Source organism: Pipistrellus hanaki (assembly GCF_964339955.1).
Source record: "Pipistrellus hanaki genome assembly, chromosome: 2".
NCBI classification, from domain to species: Eukaryota; Metazoa; Chordata; class Mammalia; order Chiroptera; family Vespertilionidae; genus Pipistrellus; species Pipistrellus hanaki.
The window spans coordinates 174,121,252-174,145,712 of record NC_140504.1 but is presented as its reverse complement, the minus strand read 5'-3'; the positions used below and the strand labels follow the sequence as shown (position 1 = coordinate 174,145,712).

The 24,461-nt window shown below is 38.8% G+C and overlaps 2 protein-coding genes across 3 annotated transcripts in view; one reads left to right on the top strand and one right to left on the bottom strand.

Annotated features, from left to right (window-relative positions):
• UROD (uroporphyrinogen decarboxylase) overlaps positions 1–24,461 on the bottom strand; it is a 158,429-nt gene that overhangs the window by 42,906 nt on the left and 91,062 nt on the right. The window lies entirely within an intron of this gene.
• EIF2B3 (eukaryotic translation initiation factor 2B subunit gamma) overlaps positions 1–24,461 on the top strand; it is an 88,072-nt gene that overhangs the window by 22,107 nt on the left and 41,504 nt on the right. For both annotated transcript variants that reach the window (XM_084874617.1, XM_084874618.1), the window contains exons 4-5: positions 5,748–5,907; positions 20,812–20,923. In XM_084874617.1, the coding sequence (XP_084730743.1) occupies positions 5,748–5,907; positions 20,812–20,923 (272 nt within the window). The remainder of the gene's footprint in view (positions 1–5,747; positions 5,908–20,811; positions 20,924–24,461) is intronic.

Sequence of the window (24,461 nt, the reverse complement as noted above, 5' to 3'; positions counted from 1 at the left end):
GAAGTTTGGGAAACACTGGTGTAGATTTACCATAGTTTTTTGATCCAATCATCTGCTGACGGGCACCTAAGCTGTTTCCAAATCCTAGCTATTATAAATTGTGCTGCTATGAACATAGGAGTGCATATTTCCTTTTTCTTTTTTTTTTCTTTTTTTTAATTTATTTTATTGATTTTACACAGAGAGGAATTGAGAGGGACAGAGAGTTAGAAACATCGATGAGAGAGAAACATCGACCAGCCGCCTCTTGCACAGGGGATGTGCCCGCAACCGAGGTACATGCCCTTGACCGGAATCAAACCCGGGACCTTTCAGTCCGCAGGCCGACGCTCTATCCACTGAGCCAAACCGGTCCCAGCCATATTTCCTTTCTTATTGGTGTTTCTAGTTTCTTGGAATATATTCCTAGGAGTGGGATTACTGGATCAAATAGGAGTTTCATTTTCAGTTTTTTGAGGAAACTCCATACTATTCTCCACAGTGGTTGCACCAGTCTGCATTCCCACCAGCAGTACACGAGGATTCCTGGTTGGAGTCATATTTTGAAGACCTTGAATGTCATCCTCAGGAATTAGAACTCAGTCCTGTGGATGAGTGATCTCCAAAATGGAATGTTCTCAAAGTCAGGGTGTGTGTAATATAGACTACAGAGGAAAATATTAGAATCTCTAGTTCTTTTAATGTTGTCTCTTCTTTTTTAAATGTCTGTTCTTGCCCAACCAGTGTACGTCGACCTAGTGGAACATCCACCTACGATCCAGAAGGTTACTATTTGATTCTGGTCAGGGCACATGCCTGGGTTGTGGGTTTGATCCCCAGTGGAGGGCCTGAAAGAGGCAGCCAATCAGTGATTCTCTCTCATCATCGATATTTCTATCTCTCTCTCCCTTCTTCTTTGAAATCAATAGAAATATATTAAAAAGTAAAATAGGTCTGGGGAGGGGGTAGGATGGAGAAAATAGGAGATATCTATAATACTATCAACAAAAATATATTTAAATAAAATGTCTATTCTTATGTGTTATATAACGAGCATATTACATTACTTATAGTGATTCGTGTATTTTAAAAGTAAGGAGGAAGAAGTGGATATGTTCAATAATTGTTTATGTTTGGAGAACACTATTTTTAAAAAATATGTTTTCATTGATTTCAGAAAGAAAGGGAGAGGGAGAAAGAGATAGAAACATCAGTGATGAGCCAGGACCGGTTTGGCTCAATGGATAGAGCGTCAGCTTGGGAACTGAAGGGTCCCAGGTTCGATTCTGGTCAAGGGCATGTACCTTGGTTGTGGGCATATCCCCAGTAGGGGGTGTGCAAGAGGCAGCTGATCGATGAGTCTCTCTCATTGATGTTTCTAACTCTCTATCCTTCTCTCTTCCTCTCTGTAAAAAATCAATAAAATATATTAAAAAAAAAAAAAAAAAAAAACATCAGTGATGAGAGAGAATCACCGATTGGCTGCCTTGTACATGCCCCCCACTGGGGATTGAGCGCGCAACCTGGGCATGTGTCCTTGACCAGAATCAAACCCGGGACCCTTCAGTCTGCATGCTGATGCTCTATCCACCAAGCCAAACCATCCAGGGCTGGAGAACACTATTTTTTGTTTTGTTTTGTTCCCCTCTACCCCATCCCCCCCATTTCCTCTCTTCTACCTCCCCGAAATCCTGGAGAACACTATTTTAGGCTGGCTTTCAGCAGGGAAATGAAATATGCAGTGGAATACAAGTATGGAATAGGAATATGAATTAGAATAAGGGAAAACTGGAGTAAGAGAGAGACCAGTTAAGAGACTGGGAAAAAATTTCAAGATCTGAACTAAGGTAGTGGAGATAATAGAGGAGGACTTGGAGACCAGTGAGATATTGGGTAGGAGACTGGACAAGAGAGGGAAGACATCAGTCCTAGACTGTGGCCAGATTTCTGACTCCAGACCTAGATTATGGTGACACTGTGATTAAGCTAAGGATCACAGGAAGGCTATTTAGCTCTCAGTCTAAATATGATCATATTTGTTATAGATTGAATTGGTCATTCCATCCCGCACCTAATGTCCCAAACTCAGTATAAACAAAATGACAGTTGGCTCTTTACTGTACACTTTGGGGACTTCAGATTGGAAATCTTTTGTGGTTAGCCATTGGTGTTTATTAAAGCACCAGACAAACTACTCTTGGGTATTGGATTGGGATTGGACCACATAGGAGAATGTAAATTGTGACCATTCATAGTCAGAACCAAGTAACTGAATTCATTAGTTCCATGTGGGCAGGGATGGAGTTACAGGGTGGTGATTTGGATCATAGCCATGGTTTGCAGAATGCTGGTGGGTTAAAGCATGTTAGTTACCTTGCCCTGACAGTTTTTTCCAGGGGAGTAAGTATGTTTTCCTTTCTCCTTGCTGTAGGAAATTATTTGCCAGATTGTGTTATTTATAACAATCTGTCATGGAACAGCTGCCAGGAAAAGAAAAGAAGCTATTCCCAGTAGCTCTCCCCACCTCCCACTCTACCATTACCACCACACACACACACACACACACACACACACATCCGGTTTTCTGATTTAACTTTTTTTTTTTCTTCTAGTTTTACTCAGTGGTTTTTGGCTTGATTGAAAATATTCCTGTAATGAGAGATTTCTGGGCTTTGCCCTGACTTGGTAATTGTGTTTTCTCTGCTTAATTTGTTTTCTTTAGCCAAGACTAACTGGCAGCAGTTTAGATTTGAATTCCTGGGTGTCTTGAATTTCCCCAAACACTAAAGTGCTGTCTTCCGCCTTCCCTTGAAGACCTTGTATGTTTCCACTTTGTCAAAAATACTCACATCTACTGTCCTTTAGAGCTGTGCTTTCTGCCCTTGACACTGCCTTGGCTTCTCTAGAGGACCAGGCTTGGGATAAAGTGTACCGAGGACTATTGAAATAATGTGTAGGGAAGTCTGTAGGGATTCCCGTTGGGCTCTGCAGAAGAAGAGGCATACTATTGGTGTTAGAAAAGAAGTGATCTCCCAAAACACAGGGCAGCTGAGGGCTGGTGTGTCTGGGGCACTTTCAAGTTAATTTCATTTCAGATATACTGTACAGTTGCTTTACAGTCCAACAGTCTATTTATTCATTGCTTGTGATCACACACTTCTGGTTTTTACAGTTTTTAAGCTTTTTCTCTCTGGACTTCAGTTAGTAGAAGAACATTTGCATTTCTACACTGGGCTTTACATTTGTAGAATAAAAATCAAAACAATAGTAATTTCTTTTCTCTTATAGCTTATTACTGATTTTCAATATTTTTCATCTCATCCACACACAAACTAATTACTGAAACTCTGTGGCACATCAAAAAAGTACTAATTACTGAAACTCTGTGGCACATCAAAAAAGTACTTTTTTTTTTTTTTTGCCAATCTGACAAAAGAAATTATCCTATGTAATAAAAGAGTAATATGCAGATTAACTATCACTCCAACACACAAAATAGGCCGGCCATGCCCTTCCTCTCTGAAATCAATAAAAATATATTTTTAAAAAATAAGTAGGATTCTTCAGGCTATTTCTTCCTTAGTTTGCATGTATGTGGGCTGATTTGTTAATGTTTGGTGGTTCCTGGATGGTGAGCATAGCAATTTTTTTCCTCTAAAAAGATAATGTTTTTAGGGACTTTTCTTTTTAAATCAGAGTTAAGAATTAAGAGAAAGCAGAAGGGTAGAGAAAAAAAATCCAAATTTGAGCTTCTTAATCTTAGATGAGGCCTTCAAAATGAATTATTTAGGCTGTAAATAATGAGTTATATGTCGGAAAAGAAATGATGGTTCTGGTACAGATTCTATACAGATGGTCCCTGACTTACAATGATTTCTCTTATAATTTTTCGACTTTACATTGGTGCAAAAGCAATAAGTATTCAGTAAAAACTGTACTTAGAATTTTGAATTTTGATCTTTTCCTGGGCTAGCGATTTGAGTATGATACTCTCTCATGATGCTGGGTAGTGAGCTACAGCTCCCAGTCAGGCATGAAGTCACGAAGGCAAATAACTAATTCTCTATAGTCTATAGTGTACTGTTACCTGTGGGTTTTTTTTTAATTTTTTATTTTGTGTTCTGAGCAAGTTTAAGGTAGGCTAGGCTAAACTATAATGTTCAGTAGGTTAGGTATATTAAATGCATATTCAACTTGGTGATATTTTCAACTTATGATGGGGTTATTAGGACATAACCCCATCCATCCTAAGTTGAGGAACATGTGTATTCAGAATAAGAAATTTCAGGCAGTAAGACAAGGCATCCTAAACATTGAGCCTTACTTTCTGAGCAAACACAACCCTTTGCTGTAGTAGAATATGAGTTGAAATCATACATTTTCCCACCCAACACAGAAACTTGATTTTAAATTAGTAAAATCTTAGAAAAGTCGGAACCACTTACAAAAATGTCCATGAATACAGATATTCACTTTATTTTTAAATTTGGGATAATTTAGTACAATGTTTTTCAGACTTTAAAGTAGCAGAACCTGTTTTCCAAACCAAAGCTCATACAGAAGCCTAGACAATAAAATTAATAAAAGAGGAGCTACCGTGGTTGGCTTAGAAAGGGCAATAGGAAACAACCTTTCTCTGAGATACCTCTGGGAAACTATAGGTGTGTTATTGAGAAACCTTGATGTATCAATAGTTGACTTAAATTGTAATTTAAGGAATTTTGTTTTCCAATTCATTATTTTTGTACTTTTGTTTTCTGCATTTATGGTAAAATATGACAGAATGTATAGGTAGAAATTTGTTTAAAATATATCAATAGCTTTTCTTAGCCAATCACATTTAGTACTTTCTAGTCCCAGAAAGATTACCAAAAGTGATGATTTGTCGTTAGAAACCAAGGCTAAGATTATCTACACCCTTGTATTTTTAATTACTATGTATAGATGCAAAAGTTGGACTGTGAAGAAGGCTGGTAGGGGGGAAAAAGCTATTCATTTGAAATATGGAGTTAGAGAAGAGCCCTATGGATATCCTGGACACCAAAAAAACAAACAAGTGGGTCCTAGAGCAAATTAGACCTGAAACATTGCTTAGGCTCACCATGAAAAAAGGCAGGGTTTTTAGGAAAAGGCTAGGAAAAATAGAATGTATCAGGAAAAGAGAAAGACCAAATATGAGATGGATCGACTCCATAAAGGAAGCCATAGGCATGAGTCGAAAGGAGCTGAGCAGGGTTATTGAGGACAGGACATTGTGGACATCACTCATGCATAGCGTCTCCAGGAATCTGAGCCAACTGGATGGCACATACACAGTCCAGGTTTCCTCCAAGTTCCAGAATAGGACCTGGCTGAGCATGAAGTAAGTGCTCAGTTAGTGTTAGATAAATTAATCACTACAAATAATAATCCAGGTTCTGCCCAAGCATTTCTAATCATTCATTTCCTAACAAAATTATTCTTTTTTGACTAGCTCTGATTGGCAGACATAAGTTACAATAATATGAAAACCAAAAATACTTCTGTTCATATTTTACCTATTTGTTCTTAGTTTTGGTCTTGGGCTATTCAGGTAAAATTTGGTTCTGTCAAGTATTTGAAGGGTGCTATTATCTCTTTCTTTCTTAGCCCTACCCCCTATTCCTTATCCTGCCCACTGTCACCCACACATACAATCTTCACAATGTTTCTAAGCCACTGTAATTTTTCCTGATTTGGGTGGTCTATTGTCCTTTGTGATACTGACTTTCCCCTTTTCCATTTGACAGACAGACGTACTGGTCCTGAGCTGTGACCTAATAACAGATGTCGCCTTACATGAGGTTGTGGACCTGTTCAGAGCTCATGATGCATCACTTGCCATGCTAATGAGGAAAGGCCAAGAAAGCATAATACCAGTTCCAGGTCAAAAGGGGAAAAAAAAAGCAGGTAAGGAGACCAGTTTTATTTGTTTGTTGGGTTTTTATAATTATTATTGTCATTTATACTTCCTTTTAAAAACCTTTATTGAAAACTAACTGCAGTACAGGCACTGTGCTAGCAGTTGATGACAAAGTCCAATATGGCAGTTGCTGACTTGAAGAGATTATAACTATTAATCAGATTCTGTAAGGTCCTAGAGGCTTTTGTATGCAGAGCAGAGCATTCAGAACTGTTTGCATTGTGTTTAAGGCTTAAATAATGAAATGCATGTATCTAAGAAACAAAAAAATTAAAAACTAATTTAAAAAATATTTAAAGTTTGATTTGCAAATTTAATTAGATACCTTTAAGCAGTTAGAATTACTATTACAAATGTAGTATAGTTGATTCTTTTGAATGGTCTAATCACCCTAAATACATAAGATAGTCATTAACTATGCTTTGTCTTCTTAAGATTACAAGATACATATTTTTACATTTTCCTAAGATTCTAGTAGTAGGTTATTATTTTTTTTAATCTTTAGAGAGTTATGGTAATCTTAATAGACCAAAAAGAAAAGGAAAAGTACTCCAGTCAATTTAAGGTTTTAGTATTTGGGTTATTAACTAGTTGTTGATTTTAGTTAAGGCATAGTTCCTGATTGCTTTTCCCAGAGTATTTCAAACCTAAACCACTGATTCTGTGACGGGGCTACTTTTATAACTGAACTTATGACCGAAAGCTTTATAAGATCACACTTTTTATATAGGTTTTAGTTTTTCCTGGAATGATGCATTTTTACCCTAGAGCTTTTCCCAGAAATGATGAGATCTTTAGATTTTGCTTATTCAACATTATGTAACCCATTGTCCTGGCATCCTATCTAATAAAAGAGTAATATGCAAATTAACCATCACTCTGCTATACTCACAAGCCAATCAGGAGCAAGTATGCAAATTAACTCAACCAAGATGGCTACAGCCACTGAGAGAGCAGGAGGAAGGCTTGGGTTTCCCCAGTGGTAGAGGAAACCAAGCTTTCCACACACCCTGGCTGGCCCAGTCCTCTGCTTAAGACTACAAAGTTTCAATTATAGAAGATACATAAATCCCAACAGAAATGGTGGCAGCCACAGATCAGGAGGCTACAGTTGCCCCTGGGATAGACGAAGCCAAGCTTCTGCAGCCCTGGCTGGCCCAGGCCTTCGCTTCAGGCTACAAAGATATATAAATTATAGAAGATAAATAAATTCCAACAGACGAGCAGAAGGCTTGGCTCCATTCCAGGCTACAAAGTTTCAATTGTAAAAAATAAATAAATTCCGGATACTAGGGCCTCCACTTGGGTCACCGGGGGGACATGGCCGGCCTGCAAGCCACTACAGGCCCCTCGCTCAGGCCACCCCACGCCCCAAGGGAACCCTGATCTGGGATACCCTTCAGGGCAAACCAGCTGGCCACCACTCATGCACCAGGCCTCTATCCTATATAATAAAAGAGTAATATACAGATTAACAACACACACACAAGATGGCTGCCCCCATGTGTCCCCCTATGTGGATACAAGATGGCCATCACAAGATGGCCAGCAGGGGAGGGCAGTTGGGAGGCACCAGGCCTGCAAGGAAGGGCAGTTGTGGGTGATCAGGCCAGCAGTGGAGGACAGTTGGGAGGCACCAACCCTGCAAGGGAGGGCAGTTGGAGGTGATCAAGCCTGTAGGGGAGGGCAGTTAAGGGGTGACCAGGCTGGCAGAGGAGGGAAGTTGGGAGCAAACAGGCTGGCAGGGGAGCAGTTAGGCATCAATCAGGCTGGCAGGGGAATGGTTAGGGGATGATCAGGCTGGCAGACAGAAGTGGTAAGGGGCAAACAGGAAGGTAGGCAGGCGAGTGATTGGGACCCAGCAGTCTTGGATTGTGAGAGGAATGTCCAACTGCCTGTTTAGGCCTGATGGGTAGTCAGACATCCCTCAAGGGGTCCCAGATTGGAAAGGGTGCAGGCTGAGCTAAGGAACACTACCCCCCCTCTAATTATATATTGATGTAGTCTCTTACAATTACTAGAAGCTATGTATAGCTTATTAGCATCCAACTATTAATAGAGCCACCTAAAGCTTTCATTTCTAGAATTTGAGTAATCTAGTCTGTATTTTTAGCTCTTTCCTTTAGGGCATTTAGTTAAATTATAATTTTGCATTATAGCATTGAAACTTGTTTCTAGCTGCTTTTTGTGTTTAGGTGATCACTGGTGCAGATTAACTGTTGGATCCTCTTTCTATTTTATTATTATATATAATCCTCATGTCAATCATTCCTTTTGTTCTTTTTTAAAAAATATGTATATATTTTATTGATTTTTACAGAGAGGAAGAGAGGGATAGAGAGCTAGAAACATCAATGAGAGAGAAACATGGATCAGCTGCCTCCTTGCACAACCCCTACTGGGGATGTGCCCACAACCAAGGCACATGCTCTTGACCGGAATCGAACTCGAGACCTCTCAGTCCGAAGGCCAATGCTCTATCCACTGAGCCAAACTGGTTTCGGCTATCATTCCTTTTGTTCTTGATATATTTTCTACTTTTGCAAGTTCTGGTTTGCTTACTACATAATTCCCTCTATTCAGCCTTTTTTACTTATTTAGATAGAAACACAGTATATCCAGACTTTATACACTAATGTATATTTTATAGACTCCACATTTATAATAATTTTAAAAAATTAAATGCCCTGTTAGATTACTCTTCTTGTTATTAGAATATTTTAGTACATTTTATATTAGCTTTTATCTCTTAAGTATTATTATATTCAATTGACATCTTAACTATATATATGTATATATCTATCTATATATAAAAACCTAAGCAACCAATCATTATGATGTGCACTGACCACCAGGGGTCAGACAATCAATGCAGAAGCTGCCTCCTGGTGGTCAGTGTGCTGCCACAGCCAACCTCTCATGGCTGGCCAACCTCCTGCAGTCCCTCCCTGCCTCCCCTCCCCCCAGGCTGGCTGGCCCCAATTGCCCCTGACTGGGACTGGGCAAAACAGCCCCAATAGCCATCCAGGCCGAGGGACCCCACCCACGCACAAATTCGTGCACCGGGCCTCCAGTGTGTATACACACACACACACATGAGTGTACATATACAATGTGTGTGTGTGTGTGTGTGTGTGTGTGTGTATACATATATATACATACATTATTTTGTATAGAAGTTATTTTAAAGAGAACTACTGCAACTGAAGTAAGTGCTGTCAGAAGTACACTATGCCAACATCAGTGAAACGGAAATGCCTTAAATACAAGTACATTTATCACTGACCGTCTTGTAATCTTTCTGTAGTTCACTGGATGCAATATTTCATAATAAAGTTTTAGAATATTTCTAAATAAATAAATACGTAGCTTTTTACAATTTTATTTTAAACTAACAACTATTATCTATCAATATCTGCCCATCCATTTGAAAGTGTTTTGATGCTTAAGTTGTCACAAACTGGACATGGAAGTATCTTTAAGCTGGCTCTTCTATCCGTTTTTGAAAAGTATGATGTATTTGGTAACTTGCTCTTTAACTGGAATGTGAACATGGAGACAGGGAAGCAGGAAATGGGAGTGAAGAGGAAACAGTAATCATACTAAAGAGTTTGAACTTTATCCCTAACAGTGAGGAGCTATTGAGGAATTTTAAACAAGAGAATGCCATAATTAGATTTATGGTTTAGAAAGATTTGTCATTCTTAACATGAAATTTTGAACTTCTCATTTTCTGTATTTTGTTATATTTGAAGATGAAAAATTCACCTAAATACCTGAGTTTTTAATTCCTCCCATGGGATGCTATGCATTTTAGTGGTGAACATTTTATAAAGAATTCTGAATTTCTCAGACTATATATTTGGCCTGCTTCTTGGCAGCTATTGTGTGACAGAACAGCTAACCTCCTCTTTCTCATATTTTGTTTAATAGTCTAGACCCCCCTAGGTCCAAGTTTTCCAAATCATCATTTACTGACTTATAGGAGAATGGTTATGATTAGATGTTTCCAGAGCCATCTTTTCCCCCCTTGCCAATTTCTTGGAAGATTTGTAGGAAACTGAGGAAGACAGGATCAAATTCATGTTTGGATTTTTTGGACTGTTTTTTTCCTGCTGCAGGCTGCTACACATGTTGTTCTTTGCCTGTCCATGCCCTCTTCTCCCACTACACACGCACTCTAAATTCAACTTAACCTTCAAAATATTTTCTGAGCGAGGCCTTCCTTGACTCTCTAATTTGAAATTATATCCCCTGTTTATCTACATATGGTAGCTCTGCCTTCTTCTATGTAAGCTCCATAAAGAGCAGGGATCACACCTGTTTTGTTCATTTTTATTTCTATTTTTTCCCCCCTTAATCCTCACCTAGAGATATGTTTTTATTGATTTTTTAGAGAGAGGAAAGGAGAAAGAGAGAAAAAAACAACATTGATGTAAGAGAGAAACATAAATCAGTTGCCTCCCATATGTCCCCCTGACCAGGGATCAAATTCGTAACCTGGGCATGTACCCTGAAGGGAATCGAACCCACAATCTTTTTGGTGTAATGAGACAATGCTCCAACCAACTGAGCCACTGGGTCAGGGCTGTTATGTTCATTTTATTCCCAGGCTGTGGCCCAGATATGGCCCATGGTGAACAGTCAATAGATATTACAGTATTGAATGGTTTAGGGATCTGTCTATAAAAGCAGCTCTTATTACCTCCCAGGTAAGAAAAAGATTCAAGCCAAAACCAGTTTGGCTCAGTGGTAGAGCGTCGGCCTGCAGACTGAAAGGTCCCAGGTTTGATTCCGGTCAAGGGCATGTACCTTGGTTGCGGGCACATCCCCAGTAGGGAGTGTGCAAGAGGCAGCTGGTCGATGTTTCTCTCTTCGACATTTCTAACTCTCTGTCCCTCTCAATTCTTCTCTATGTAAAATCAATAAAATATATTTTAAAAAGGAAAAGAAAAAGATTTAAGCCCTAGCAGTTTAAATCCTAAAACTATGAGTCTGGGCTGTAGTTGGATTCATGAGTATAATTTGCATGAATCCATAGGCCATATCTAGGCCAGAGCGTGGGGATAAAATGAACAAAACAGCACTGGCCCAGTGGCTCAGTTGGTTGGAGCATTGTCCCATACACCAAAAAGGTTGTTGGTTCAGTTCCCTTCAAAGCACAAACCAGGTTGCAGGTTCGCATAAATTACAATACTTAAAATTTGCATGAATATTTTTTTTTACTATATATATATATATATTTTAATATATTTTATTGATTTTTTACAGAGCGGAAGGGAGAGGGATAGAGAGCTAGAAACGTCAATGAGAGAGAAACATCGACCAGCTGCCTCTTGCACACCCCCACCGGGGATGTGCCCGCAACCAATGTACATGCCCTTGACCGGAATCGAACCTGGGACCTTTCAGTCCGCAGACCGACGCTCTACCACTGAACCAAACCGGTTTCGGCTGCATGAATATTATAAAGAGCAATAATTTATAATGTTTTGTTGTTGTTGTTAATCCTTACCAGAGGATATTTTGCCATTGATTTTTAGAGAGTGTAGAAGGGAGCAGGAAAGACAGAGAGAAACATCCATATGAGAGAAACACATCAATTGATTGCCTCCCACATGAGCTCCTATCAGGGCCAGAGATCAAGCCTGCAACGGAGGTACCTACTGGCCCTTGGCTGGAATTGAACCCGGGGCCCTTCAGTACGGAGGCCGACGCTCAAGGTCTACTGAACCAAACTGGCTAGGGCTATTATGATTTTTTTACTGTTACTGCATTGTCTATTAATTTATGTTTAGAAATGTTTTCAGTTTTAAAATAACACCTACTGCTGTAGCATGGCTGTTAAGAGCAGAGGCTCTGTTCAGACTGTGTAGGTTTCAATGCTGCAAAACTGTATGATAATGGGCAGATTATCTAACTCCTGAGCTTCATTTTATTTAGCAGTAAAGTGAAATTGAATCCTTTTAGGATTTTTTTGGTGAGAAATAAGATGTTTGTAAAGCATTCTATTTGCTCCTTAAAACATAGTAGTTGTTTAATAAATTGTAATTGCTATTCTTATAATCATTATCACTTCCACATATTTAGAAATACTCCTATGGAAAGTCATTTGGTCCTGTAGCCTAACAAATCACATTTAATAACTTTACGAGCATTCTATGTTATTTTAAAGGGAATTTTTAGATATTTTATGTAAAATGGTAACCCTTTATATACCACAAAATATCAAAATACTTTTGTTTGCATTATAGCTTCTAAGTCTATAGAGAAATTAATTGTGGCAGCCTAAATGTCTAGACAAGACTCCTTGGAAGAACCACATGTAACTTTTTCTGGTGATTCAAATGGGCTCTGCTTTCTGAAGCTTTTTTTAGATATCAACTTCTCAGAAAAGGAATTAGATGATTGAGTGGTGCAAGAGGGAACCAGAAACCCAGCTAAGCTGTGCAGGGAAATGGGGTATATAAACTCTGGAAAATCCCATTTACTGATTTTTTGCAGCATTGAATACCATTAGGGAAATATAAAATCTGCCACTTGTCAGTATTTAGCCATTGTTCCACCATTTGCTTAGTATTTCTTATTGAGCAAATGGGTCAACAGATTAGTGTAACACAGTTATTGGGTATGTGTTACTCCAAGCACAGAATTAGATACAAGGCCCATATAAATGGGCGAAAAACCCATATAATATCCCTATCTAAAGGACAGACAGACAAGTGTTTGTTATACTCTCCCTAATCATGGAGCATTTTAAGAAACCTGACACCTGATGGGAAAATTGGATAGGAACTGTGATCTTGAGAGAACTAATGAAAGCCTCATATATGTAATTTTTGCAGTCTCAAAAATCAAATAGTTAACCTTATATGAAGAGAATATCAGTGATATAAAAACATACATATTTTAAACTTGTAATGGTGCATAAATATCATTAATTCCCATTTACCATCCCTTGCTTGTTAGAAGCTTAAAAATTTCCTTTTTTCCTCAATTTCAATAAGAACATGGAATATTTATTGTTATATTACAGATAACATGTTTATTAAGGGGCTTGCCTTTTTGGTATATTCCTCTGTGCAAATGTTTTATGCTGTTATGATATAAATTATTGACTGTTATCTCTTTAGTTGCACTTTGTCTGTTGGCATATTAAAATGGAAGAAATTTGTTTAACCCAGTTTACTGTAGTGGTATTTCTCATATTCCTCTCCAATTCTCAGAGTTATATAGTCTTGATCCAGACTAGAACCAGTATATATTAGTGTGCTTCAGAATCATACAAGTGAAAGCTGTCACCTCTCAATCAACTTAGTTCCCTCTACACTGGCTGGCAGTTTTGAGCCTGTTTCTTTTGCTTCTGTCATTTTTCTTAAAGCTCTGCTGCAAAGGAAAACTTCTACTCTGCTTGGGTTTCTGCTTGACATATTTCGTCTTCTCAATTCCACTCTCTCCTCTGCCCTTTTTTTCCTAATTATATCCAACAGAAGTGACTTGAAATTCCTGCATTATTCAAAACTGAAATTATTGTGATGGAGGAAACAAGTATATAGAATTATGTTCAAATGTGCCTAGAATTCATCATCACAATGTGATAAGTACAATAATATTGTATGTGCAATGTAAATATTGCATGTGCAAAATACAAGGAGCAATGTCTCAGTTATAGGAAAATATATTTTAAAACATGATGTTTGAAAAGAAAGAGGTGAGCAATTTACTTTTGTGCAGACAGGGTAATGGGTCTGAAATCAGTTCCCTATCCTAGAAATGCTTTATCGTACATTTTGATGTAGTCATTGTATTTAGGACAATACACACACACACACATATCTATGCTAAACTAAGATATGGAAAACAGAGATAATCAAGATTTGCTCTGAAGCTAAAATCCAGTGAATGGAGCAAAATAGTATGTTATTGACCAAGTTTTTATATCTATTTATAGCCTAATAGTATTTTGTGAATAGCTGCTCAAGATTACATCAGAGATAAGTGGTAGAATCAGAACTTGAACCCATGCCTTCCTACTCTATAGCTTGGGCTTTCTTTCTTTTTTCTTTTCTTTTTTTAATTTAGTTTTCATTTTTATCAAGATTTTATATGCCCATAATTTAAAGAGAGGTATAATTAGCTGAAGCCGGTTTGGCTCAGTGATACAGCGTCTGCGGACTGAAAGGTTCCAGGTTTAATTCCAGTCAAGGGCATGTACCTTGACTGTGGGCACATCCCGGTAGGGGGTGTGCAAGAGGCAGGTGGTCAATGTTTCTCTCTCATCGACATTTCTAGCTCTCTATCTCTCTCCCTTTCTCTCTGTTAAAAATCAATAAAATATTTTTTAAAAAAGAGAGAGATAATTATCCAAGAGTGTTTCACAAGGCTGAAATCAGCGTGTCATTCAGGACTGAGAACTCATCTGAAGGCTCAACTAGGAGAGGAGTTCTAAGCATACGTGTTTGTTCACAGAATTTCAGTTCCCTGAGGACTGTTGAACTGAGAATCTCAGTTTCTAGCTAGCTGTTCGCTAGAAGCTGCCCTCGTTTATTTATATTTTTTAAAGTCGTTTTGGCCTCTCTCTACATAGCACACATAATGCCTGTCACAGAAGAGGTACACAAATATATTTATTAGCTGACTAAGTGAATGGATAAATAAATGACTGTATCCCATTTGACCCAGTAATCCCACTCCTAGGAATATATCCCAAGAAACTAGAAACACCAATCAAAAAGGATATATGCACCCCTATGTTCATAGCAGCAAAATTTACAATAGCTAGGATTTGGAAACAGCTTAGGTGCCCATCAGCAGGTGACTGGATCCAAAAACTATGGTACATCTACACAATGGAATACTATGCTGCCATAAAAAAGAAGGAATTCTTATCATCTGCAGCAACCTGGATAGATTTGGAGAACATCATGCTGAGTGAAATAAGCCAGTCAATGAAAGAGAAACACCACATGACCTCACTCATTTATGGATAATAAAGAATATTATAAACTAATGAACCAAAAGATAGATATAGAGACAGTAAAGCAACAAGCAGACTGTCAAATTACAGCGGGGAGCGTAGGGAGATCTGGGCTAGATAAGATATCAACCTAAGGACTGTATCCATGCACATAAGTACAACTAATGGACACAAAACTCTGGGGAGATAGGACGTGTATGGGGGGGGGGGGGGGGGGGGCAATGGTATATGTACACAGATAATAATTTAATTTAAAAAAAATTTTTAATTAAGCTTAGGCTTAAGCTTAACTAGGCTTAGGCCTAGGCTTAACTAGGCTAAGGTTTAAGCTTAGGCTTAGGCTTAACTAGCCTTAGGCTTAATTAGGCTTAGGCTTAGGCTTAATTAGGCTTAGGCTTAGGCTTAGGCTTAACTAGGTTTAGGTTTAGGCTTAACTAGGCTTAGGCTTAGGCTTACCTAGGCTTAGGCTTAGGCTTAGCTAGGCTTAGGCCTAGGCTTAATTAGGCTTAGGCTTACCTAGGCTTAGGCTTAACTAGGCTTAGGCCTAGGCTTAACTAGGCTTAGGCTTAACTAGGCTTAGGCTTACCTAGGCTTAGGCTTAACTAGGCTTAGGCCTAGGCTTAACTAGGCTTAGACTTAGGCTTAGGCTTAGGCTTAGCTAGGCTTAGGCCTAGGCTTAACTAGGCTTAGGCTTAACTAGGCTTAGGCTTACCTAGGCTTAGGCTTAACTAGGCTTAGGCTTAACTAGGCTTAGGCTTAACTAGGCTTAGGCTTAGGCTTACCTAGGCTTAGGCTTAGGCTTAGCTAGGCTTAGGCCTAGGCTTAACTAGGCTTAGGCTTAACTAGGCTTAGGCCTAGGCTTAAGCTTAACTAGGCTTAGGCCTAGGCTTAACTAGGCTTAGGCTTAGGCTTAGGCTTACCTAGGCTTAGGCTTAGGCTTAGCTAGGCTTAGGCCTATGCTTAACTAGGCTTAGGCTTAACTAGGCTTAGACTTAACTAGGCTTAGGCTTAGGCTTACCTAATCTTAGGCTTAGGCTTAACTAGGATTAGTTTTAGGCTTAACTAGGCTTAGGCTTAGGCTTACCTAGGTTTAGGCTTAACTAGGCTTAGGCTTAGGCTTAACTAGGCTTAGGCTTAACTAGGCCTTAGGCTTAACTAGGCTTAGGCTTAGGCTTAGCTAGGCTTAGGCTTAGGCTTAGGCTTAGCTAGGTTTAGGCTTAGGCTTAACTAGGCTTAGGCCTAGGCTTAACTAGGCTTAGGCTTAGGCTTTACTAGGCTTAGGCTTAACTAGGCTTAGACCTAGGCTTAACTAGGCTTAGGCTTAGGCTTAGCTAGGCTTAGGCCTAGGCTTAACTAGGCTTAGGCTTAGGCTTAGGCTTAGCTAGGCTTAGGCTTAGGCTTAGCTAGGCTTAGGCTTAGCTAGGCTTAGGCATAACTAGGCTTAGGCTTAGGCTTAACTAGGCTTAGGCTTAGGCTTAGCTAGGCTTAGGCTTAGCTAGGCTTAGGCTTAACTAGGTTTAGGCTTAGGCTTAACTAGGCTTGGGCTTAGGCTTAGGCTTGATTAGGCTTAGGCTTCACTAGGCTTAGGCTTAGGCTTAACTAGGCTTAGGCTTAGGCTTAACTAGGCTTAGGCTTAGGTTTAGCTAGGCTTAGGCTTAGGCTTAGCTAGGCTTAGGCTTAACTAGGCTTAGGCTTAGGCTTAACTAGGCTTAGGCTTAGGCTTAGCTAGGCTTAGGTTTAGCTAGGCTTAGGCTTAGCTAGGCTTAGGCTTAGGCTTGATTAGGCTTAGGCTTAAGCTTAACTAGGCTTAGGCTTAACTAGGCTTAGGCTTAGGCTTAGCTAGGTTTGGGCTTAGGCTTAACTAGGCTTAGGCTTAGGCTTTACTAGGCTTAGGCTTAACTAGGCTTAGGCTTAGGTTTAACTAAGCTTAGGCTTAGGCTTAACTAGGCTTAGGCTTAAGCTTAGCTAGGCTTAGGCCTAGGCTTAACAAGGCTTAGGCTTAGGCTTAGCTAGGCTTAGGTTTAACTAGGCTTAGGCTTAGGCTTAGGCTTAACTAGGCTTAGGCTTAGGCTTACCTAGGCTTAGGCTTAGGCTTAACTAGGCTTAGGCTTAACTAGGCTTAGGCTTGACTAGGCTTAGGCTTAGGTTTAACTAGGCTTAGGCTTGACTAGGCTTAGGCTTAGGTTTAACTAGTCTTAGGCTTAGGCTTCACTAGGCTTAGGCTTAGGCTTCACTAGGCTTAGGCTTAGGGTTAACTAGGAAAAAATAAATAAATAAATAAAAATGGCCAAATTAGTGGCTGCTCCCCAAACCGCTGCTGGGGCAGGAGCATGTGGTCAGTACAGAATATTAAAAAAAAGTAAATGACTGTAGAGGAAACAGAAGGGTTCAAAGAAGTAAAAATAAAAATGACTAAAATATGAATAGTTGAATATGACAGATTTTTTAAATGGAACTTCATAGTTTTAACTGCTTTCTTTTTTTCTTTTTCTTTTTTTTTAATATATTTTATTGATTTTGTACAGAGAGGAAGGGAGAGAGATAGAGAGTTAGAAACATCGATGAGAGTCATCGATCAGCTGCCTCTTGCACACCCCCTACTGGGGATGTGCCCGCAACCAAGGTACATGCCCTTGACCGGAATTGAACCCGGGACCCTTCAGTCCCCAAGCCGACGTTCTATCCATTGAGCCAAACCGGTCTCGGCTTAACTGCTTTCTTAACGCTATTTGTGTGGTCTTTCTTCTTAGGGTGAACATTCTAATGTTACGTGCTCTGAAGTCAAAGTGGAATTCACTTTATTAACACAGAACAGAAACATTTCCAAGTATCCCTAATTTATATCATATTCTGAGGTCCCAGTTACTATGGTAGCTGAAAAGAAGCAAATACAAAAAGTGGGGCCTGAGAGTGAGGGGAATGTGACTGAAGTGCACCAAAACTGAAAAATGGGCTTGTTGAAAATTACTGCTCCATGGGCCGGGCCAGCACGGCCACCTGCCCGGCCACCACGGAATAAAGTGTGAGCACCAAAAAAAAAACAAAAAAAAAATTACTGCTCCCGGGACATTCGGGTTTTTGTGGGCCCAAGGACTTGGGTAGGCTAAACACTCCAAATTGGATCCAAAAATAATATATCTGTGCTTCTTTTTAAAATATTGCTTCATAATCAAACCTTTGTGGACTTTATGTTCTCAAGTTTCCATGAAATGGATGAATGAATGAATTGATATATGTCAAAGCTACTGTATGGCATTTGAAATTCTCTGCAGTTTTTAGCTTTCATTGAAAGTCCCTATAAAACTTGCCTTCATATTGGCATTATTTACCCCCTTCCTTCTTTGGGGTTCATTAATCTTAGATACTAAAAAAGATAACATAAGTATTAATGATAGCTTCTCCCTATTCAGATTCAGACACTACATATGACAAGATGACTAGACACCATCTGAAGAAATTAATGCTTTAGCCACTGAGCTAAACACATTATACACTTGAGTAAAACATTTGGTTCTTTTTTTTTTTTTTTTTAATATATTTTATTGATTTTTCACAGAGAGGAAGAGAGAGGATAGAGAGCTAGAAACGTCAATGAGAGAGAAACATCGACCAGTTGCCTCTTGCACACCCCCTACTGGGGATGTGCCCGCATCCAAGGTACATGCCCTTCACCGGAATCGAACTTGGGACCTTTCAGTCCGCAGACCGACGCTCTATCCACTGAGCAAAACCGGTTTCGGCACATTTGGTTCTTGGTATAGAGACAGCTGAAGCTGACAAGGAAGCATGTTTAATTATTATATATGGTAGTCATTGCCTGTCAATAGGAAGCAGATAAATTCATCTTTAGAGAGAAAAATATTTCCTCAAGTTCAACTTTCAGTTTCTCCTTGGTGTTAAATCATTGCTTTGTGTGATTTTTGTGGGGATCTAATGAAAGCATGTATTAACTTATTTAGTCCTTATTATTCATTTTACAACTGAAACTGAGAAACAAAAAGGTTTAGTGTCTTGCTCAAAGACATACAAATAGTAAATGGTTTTCATGCCCAAGTGGTGTGGCTTCAAAGGCTCTCTTAACTACAATATATGTTATGCTGCCTCTATTTGAAAATGCTTTTGCAGCCGAAACCGGTTTGACTCAGTGGCTAGACTCCTAGAGCGACGGCCTGCGGACTGGAAGATCCCAGGTTCGATTCTGGTCAAGGGCATGTACCTTGGTTGCGAGCACATCCCCAGTAGGGGGTGGGCAAGAGGCAGCTGATTGATGATTCTCTCTCACCGATGTTTCTAACTCTCTATCCCTCTCTCTTCCTCTCTTAAAAAATAAAATATATTTTTTTAAAAAGAAAAGAAAACGCTTTTGCAAGCTATAGATAGATACTATACAGATCTTAGCAGATTTTGTTAAGTGTCCAACACTGTACTGTGTTTATATTTAAAGGAATCATAAGCCTGCACTTGAAGAGCTTATAATGTGGTTGGGATGAAGAAATGTAACACAGAAAACAGCAATAACAGGGCAGCCTATAACATCACTATCTACCAGATAACTCTGTACATTTAAAAAATATGTACCTTATTTTATTTGAATGCTCCCATACACAGCATAAAAACTAGTGCACAGTAAACATATAGTTAATGTTGGTTGAATGTGGTTGTCCTTAAATAATGTTATTCCCATTTTCACAGTAAGCAGACCTAGCTGATTATTTCAAAGAAAGAAATTCTTGTATTTTCTTTTTGTGCCAGGCGATGTGCTTGTATGTGCTTGTGGTTAATCCACGTAGGTGGTTAAGTAGTATCTTGGCTGCCCCTCTTTTTTAAAAACATTATTTATTTTTTACAAATAAAAATTATATATTTAAGGCTTACAAGGTGATATTTTGGTATTTATAGATATTGTGAAGTGATTACCACAATCAAACTAATTAACATATCCACCCCTGCCTTTTTATTTTTTTAATAATTTCAAATTTACAAAATGGTTAAAGAATAGTATAAAGAACTTAATATATCTTTTTTTAAATATATTTTTATTGATTTCAGAGAGGAAGGGAGAGGGTGAGAGAGACATAGAAACATCAATGATGAGAGAGAATCATTGACCGGCTGTCTCCTGCACGCCCCACACTGAAGATCGAGCCCACAACCTGGGCATGTGCCCTTGAACCGGGGACCTTTTAGTCTGCAGGCTGATGCTCTAGCCACTGAGCAAAACTGGTTAGGGCAAGAACTTCTATATCTTGCACCCAAATGTTAATATTTGCTTTATCATTCTCTCTTTCATAACCTATATTCAATATATGTCATATGCATATTTAATGTATATATAATTTTTTTCTGAGCTATTTGAGAATAAATTGCAGGCATCATTCCCTTTGCCTTTAAATACACAAATGTGTGTCCTTTCCCCTCCAACCCCCTCCATAAAGGACAGATCTCTAAAAATAGGAAATTATATTGACACAATACTTTAATCTATAGAACTTAGTCAGAATTCACAGTTAACCTAATATATCCTTTAGAGCACATGTGTCAAACACAAGGCCCGCGGGCCAAATCCAGCCCACCAGGCCTTGCAATGTGGCCCGCACCGCGCTGTCATCACTGCACTCCGCTGTCAGTTTATGACATTGTCAGTTTATGACTGTTCAGTAAACCATTCGGCCCGCGATTTAGGCTGGATTTTAGATTTTGGCCCCTTCTCTGATTGAGTTCGACACCCCTACTTTAGAGCAATAAAAAAATTTTGACTGCCTGTGTTTTTAACATTGTAATGAGTATGTGCTATATAACACTCAGTTCTGTATTTGGTTCCAAGAGAAATGTGAACAGGTACCCTCTTCTCTGACTTAGTCATACAGGCAAAGCAAATGTCTTTGTTTGATATTCCTTCTTTTGTATAATTCAGTGGAGCAGCGTGACTTCATTGGAGTGGACAGCACAGGAAAGAGGCTGCTCTTCATGGCTAATGAAGCGGACTTGGATGAGGAGCTGGTCATTAAGGGATCTATCCTGCAGAAGTAAGCCCTAGGGTTTTTCTTATTGGCAATTCTTCTTGTCTTAAAACAAAATAAAACCACCCAGTGGATGGGAAAGAGTTATGAAAACTAGATTATACTGTGGAAATTAACAGAAGTATGTGAATGTTTTCCCAAGAGACAGAATGAAGACTTTCACCACACAAGCTTAGCTTTTCTCTGTGTCTCTTCTTGCCAAGGTAGCGTCAGATCCTGCATAGGAGTGGGGCAAAACAGGGAACAGGACTGTTTTTCTGACAATGTTATAGCGCTTCTTTTTTATAAAAGTTACTATCTTAACCATTTTTAAGTGTACATTTCACTTATCTTCATATATTCACATTATTGTGAAACAGATCTCCAGACCTTTTTTTATCTTGCAAATATGAAGTTCTATATCTATTAAACAATGACTCTCCATCTCTTCTCCCCAGCCCCTGGTAAACTACCATTCAACTTTCTGTTTCTATGAATTTGACTCCTTGTGATACTTCATATAAGTGAAACATAAGGTATTTGTCTTTCTGTGACTGGCTTACTTCATTTTGTGTAATGTCATCAAGGTTCATCCATGTTGTAGCATATGTCAGAATTTCCTTCCTTTTTAAAAAAATATATATTGGTATTAATTTTAGAGAGGAAAGGAGAGGGAGAGAGAGAGAAACATCAATGTGAGAGAGAATCATCGATTGGCTGCCTCCTACACACTTGCCACTGGGGATTATGCCCACAACCCAAGCATGTGCCCTTACAGGGAATCAAACCATTACCTTTCATGGGTTGATGCTCAACCTCTGAGCCATGCTGGCCAGGCTCCTTCCTTTTTAAGGCTGCATAATATTCCATTGGATGTTTATACAACATTAAAACAATTTTTTTTTTCATTAATACTCACCAGAGGATATTTTTTTTCTCCAGAGAGTGGAAGGGAGGGAGGTAGTGGGGAGAAGAGAAATAAACATCAGTGTATGAGAGACACATTGATTGGCTGCCTCCTGCACATGCCGACTGGGGGCCGGGGATCAAACCTGCAATTCAGGTACGTGCCCTTGACTGGGAATCGAATCCACAACTCTTCAATATATGGCTGACACTCTAACCATGAGCAGCACCAGCCAGGGCAAGAATTCATCTATATTGTTTCAAAACAAAGAAAACAAGAATGAACAAGACCCAAAAGAATTAGCATGCCAGCTATGCAAATATACAGCAAACAAAATGAAAGCAAGAAAAATGCCCTGCAGAGGACAAAGAACCTATCCTGAAAAAGAAAACTCGATGAATAGAAAGAACTTCTTTACAACTCTACAGTTATAAAACAACTCATTAAAATGTAGATTTTATAAATAAAATTTCAGCCAAAACCGGTTTGGCTCAGTGGATAGAGCGTCGGCCTGTGGACTGAAAGGTCCCAGGTTCGATTCTGGTCAAGGGCACGTACCTTGGTTGCGGGCACATCCCCAGTGCGGGGTGTGCAAGAGGCAGCTGGTCGATGTTTCTCTCTCATCGATGTTTCTAACTCTCTATCCCTCTCAATTCCTCTCTGTGTAAAGTCAATAAAATATATTTAAAAATTAAAAATAATTTAAAAATAAAATAAAATAAAATTTTAGTGATGAGATTATAAAACAATAGAATAAGATAAAAGAGTATAGAGAACTAAGAAAATAGAGGACCACATAACTTAATTTCAGAATTAACTAGTAAATTTTAAAATAACAAATAATGGAATAGTAGATACCAATGAAAATCAAATTATTGATATAAAGGAAAGGTTTAAGATAATCAGTGATTTAGATGAAAAAGGAAATGATTAATAGTTATAGAGAATCACCCCGGTATGGCTCAGTGGTTGAGCATTGGCCCATGAACCAAGAGGTCACCAGTTTGATTCCAGATTGCGAGCTCAATCCCCAGTAGGGGGCATGCAGGAGGCAGCTGATCAATGTTATGCTCTCACATCGATATTTCTCTCTTCCCCCTTCCTCTCACTAAAAATCAATAAATATTATTTTTAAAAATATTGTATATACAAGAGCTAGTAAATATGATTAGAACACCAAACATAGATGAGGTTGGAGATATCACACAAAAAATGGGGAATCTATGTTCTAAGGTCCTCAGTGTTTTTCTCTCACTTGGTTCCTAAATACTAGCAGCCAGGCCTGCACCTGTCAAGCAAAGACAGAAGGGAATTCTTCTCTGTGGTATCAGACACTCTAAGAGGAAAGATACAAACATCAGGGAGTTCCCAACAGATAACCCACCTCTTAGGTAATTCTATATTAAATTTCAAAGTTGAAAAAGCCCACCAAGTGTTCAGTGCTCCCAATCAGATATTGTACCCCTCTTAAATTTGGACATGCACACAAGAAAAACAATTATTAGATCTAAACAGGGAAAAAAATAATAATAAATTAGTAGCAAAAAAAAATCAACTTAAAGGGAAACATTATGAAGAGAAGAAAATGTCAGAAAGGTAACATTATTCATAAAGATGTGTTTTTAATACTTGAGCCATCTGAATCCATTACTTTAGGAGCTAGGAATACAATGTGAGCAAAACACACCAAGAACCTTGCTCTCATTGAGAGATGAGAAACTATTTCATTCATGAACCCAAAAGCTGTATGTTATCTTTAAAAGAGCAAAAGAGCCAAAACCGGTTTGGCTCAGTGGATAGAGCATCGGCTTGCAGACTGAAAGGTCGCAGGTTCGATTCCTGTCAAGGCATGTACCTTGGTTGTGGGCACATCCCCGGTAGGAGGAGTGCAGAAGGCAGCTAATCGATGATTCTAACTCTCTATCCCTCTCTGTAAAAAATCAATAAAAATACATATTTAAAAAAATAAAAGAGCAAAAGAGAGCCTAGGTAGTGTGGCTCAGTGATTCCTAGTCAGGGCACATGCCTGGGTTGCAAGCTTGATCCCTAGTGTGAGGCAGCCAATCAATTGTTCTCTCTCATCATTGATATTTCTCTCTCTCTCTTCCTCTCTGAAATATATATATATATATATTTTTATAATTTATAAATTTTTTTTAAGCCCAGATCTGCTGGTTTCCTAAGACTAAATTGCATTTTTTGTTGTTGCCAGGTTTTTCCCTTTATTCTTCTAATTTGTAATCTACACCCTAGTGATTCAGGATTTTTTTAGTGTAGTTGCAATAGAGCAGCTGGCTGGATAAATGAGCAATAAAATGTTCTTCCCCATATTCATATGACCCTCTGGGGCATTATGCTCCTCCTGGCCTCAGTGGGATGGTGGGTAAAAGCTAATTAGATTCAGATTTCTTTCAAACATGCTTGAATATGAGAATCCAATACTTCCTATCCATTTTTTAAACTGAATTTCCAGAAGTGAGGACTAGTGCCTATTAGTCAAACACTAAATCTGGAAAAAGGCCTTTGTGTAGATACCTGGGATCACCAGAAATCTCTTGTTTTAAAGTTTTCTTAATTTTGTAGTGACTATAGGAGAAAAGGACAACGTGTTTTCTCCCTGTCTGAGAGAGGATGAAGTGTTTGCTTAATTGCAAGGAA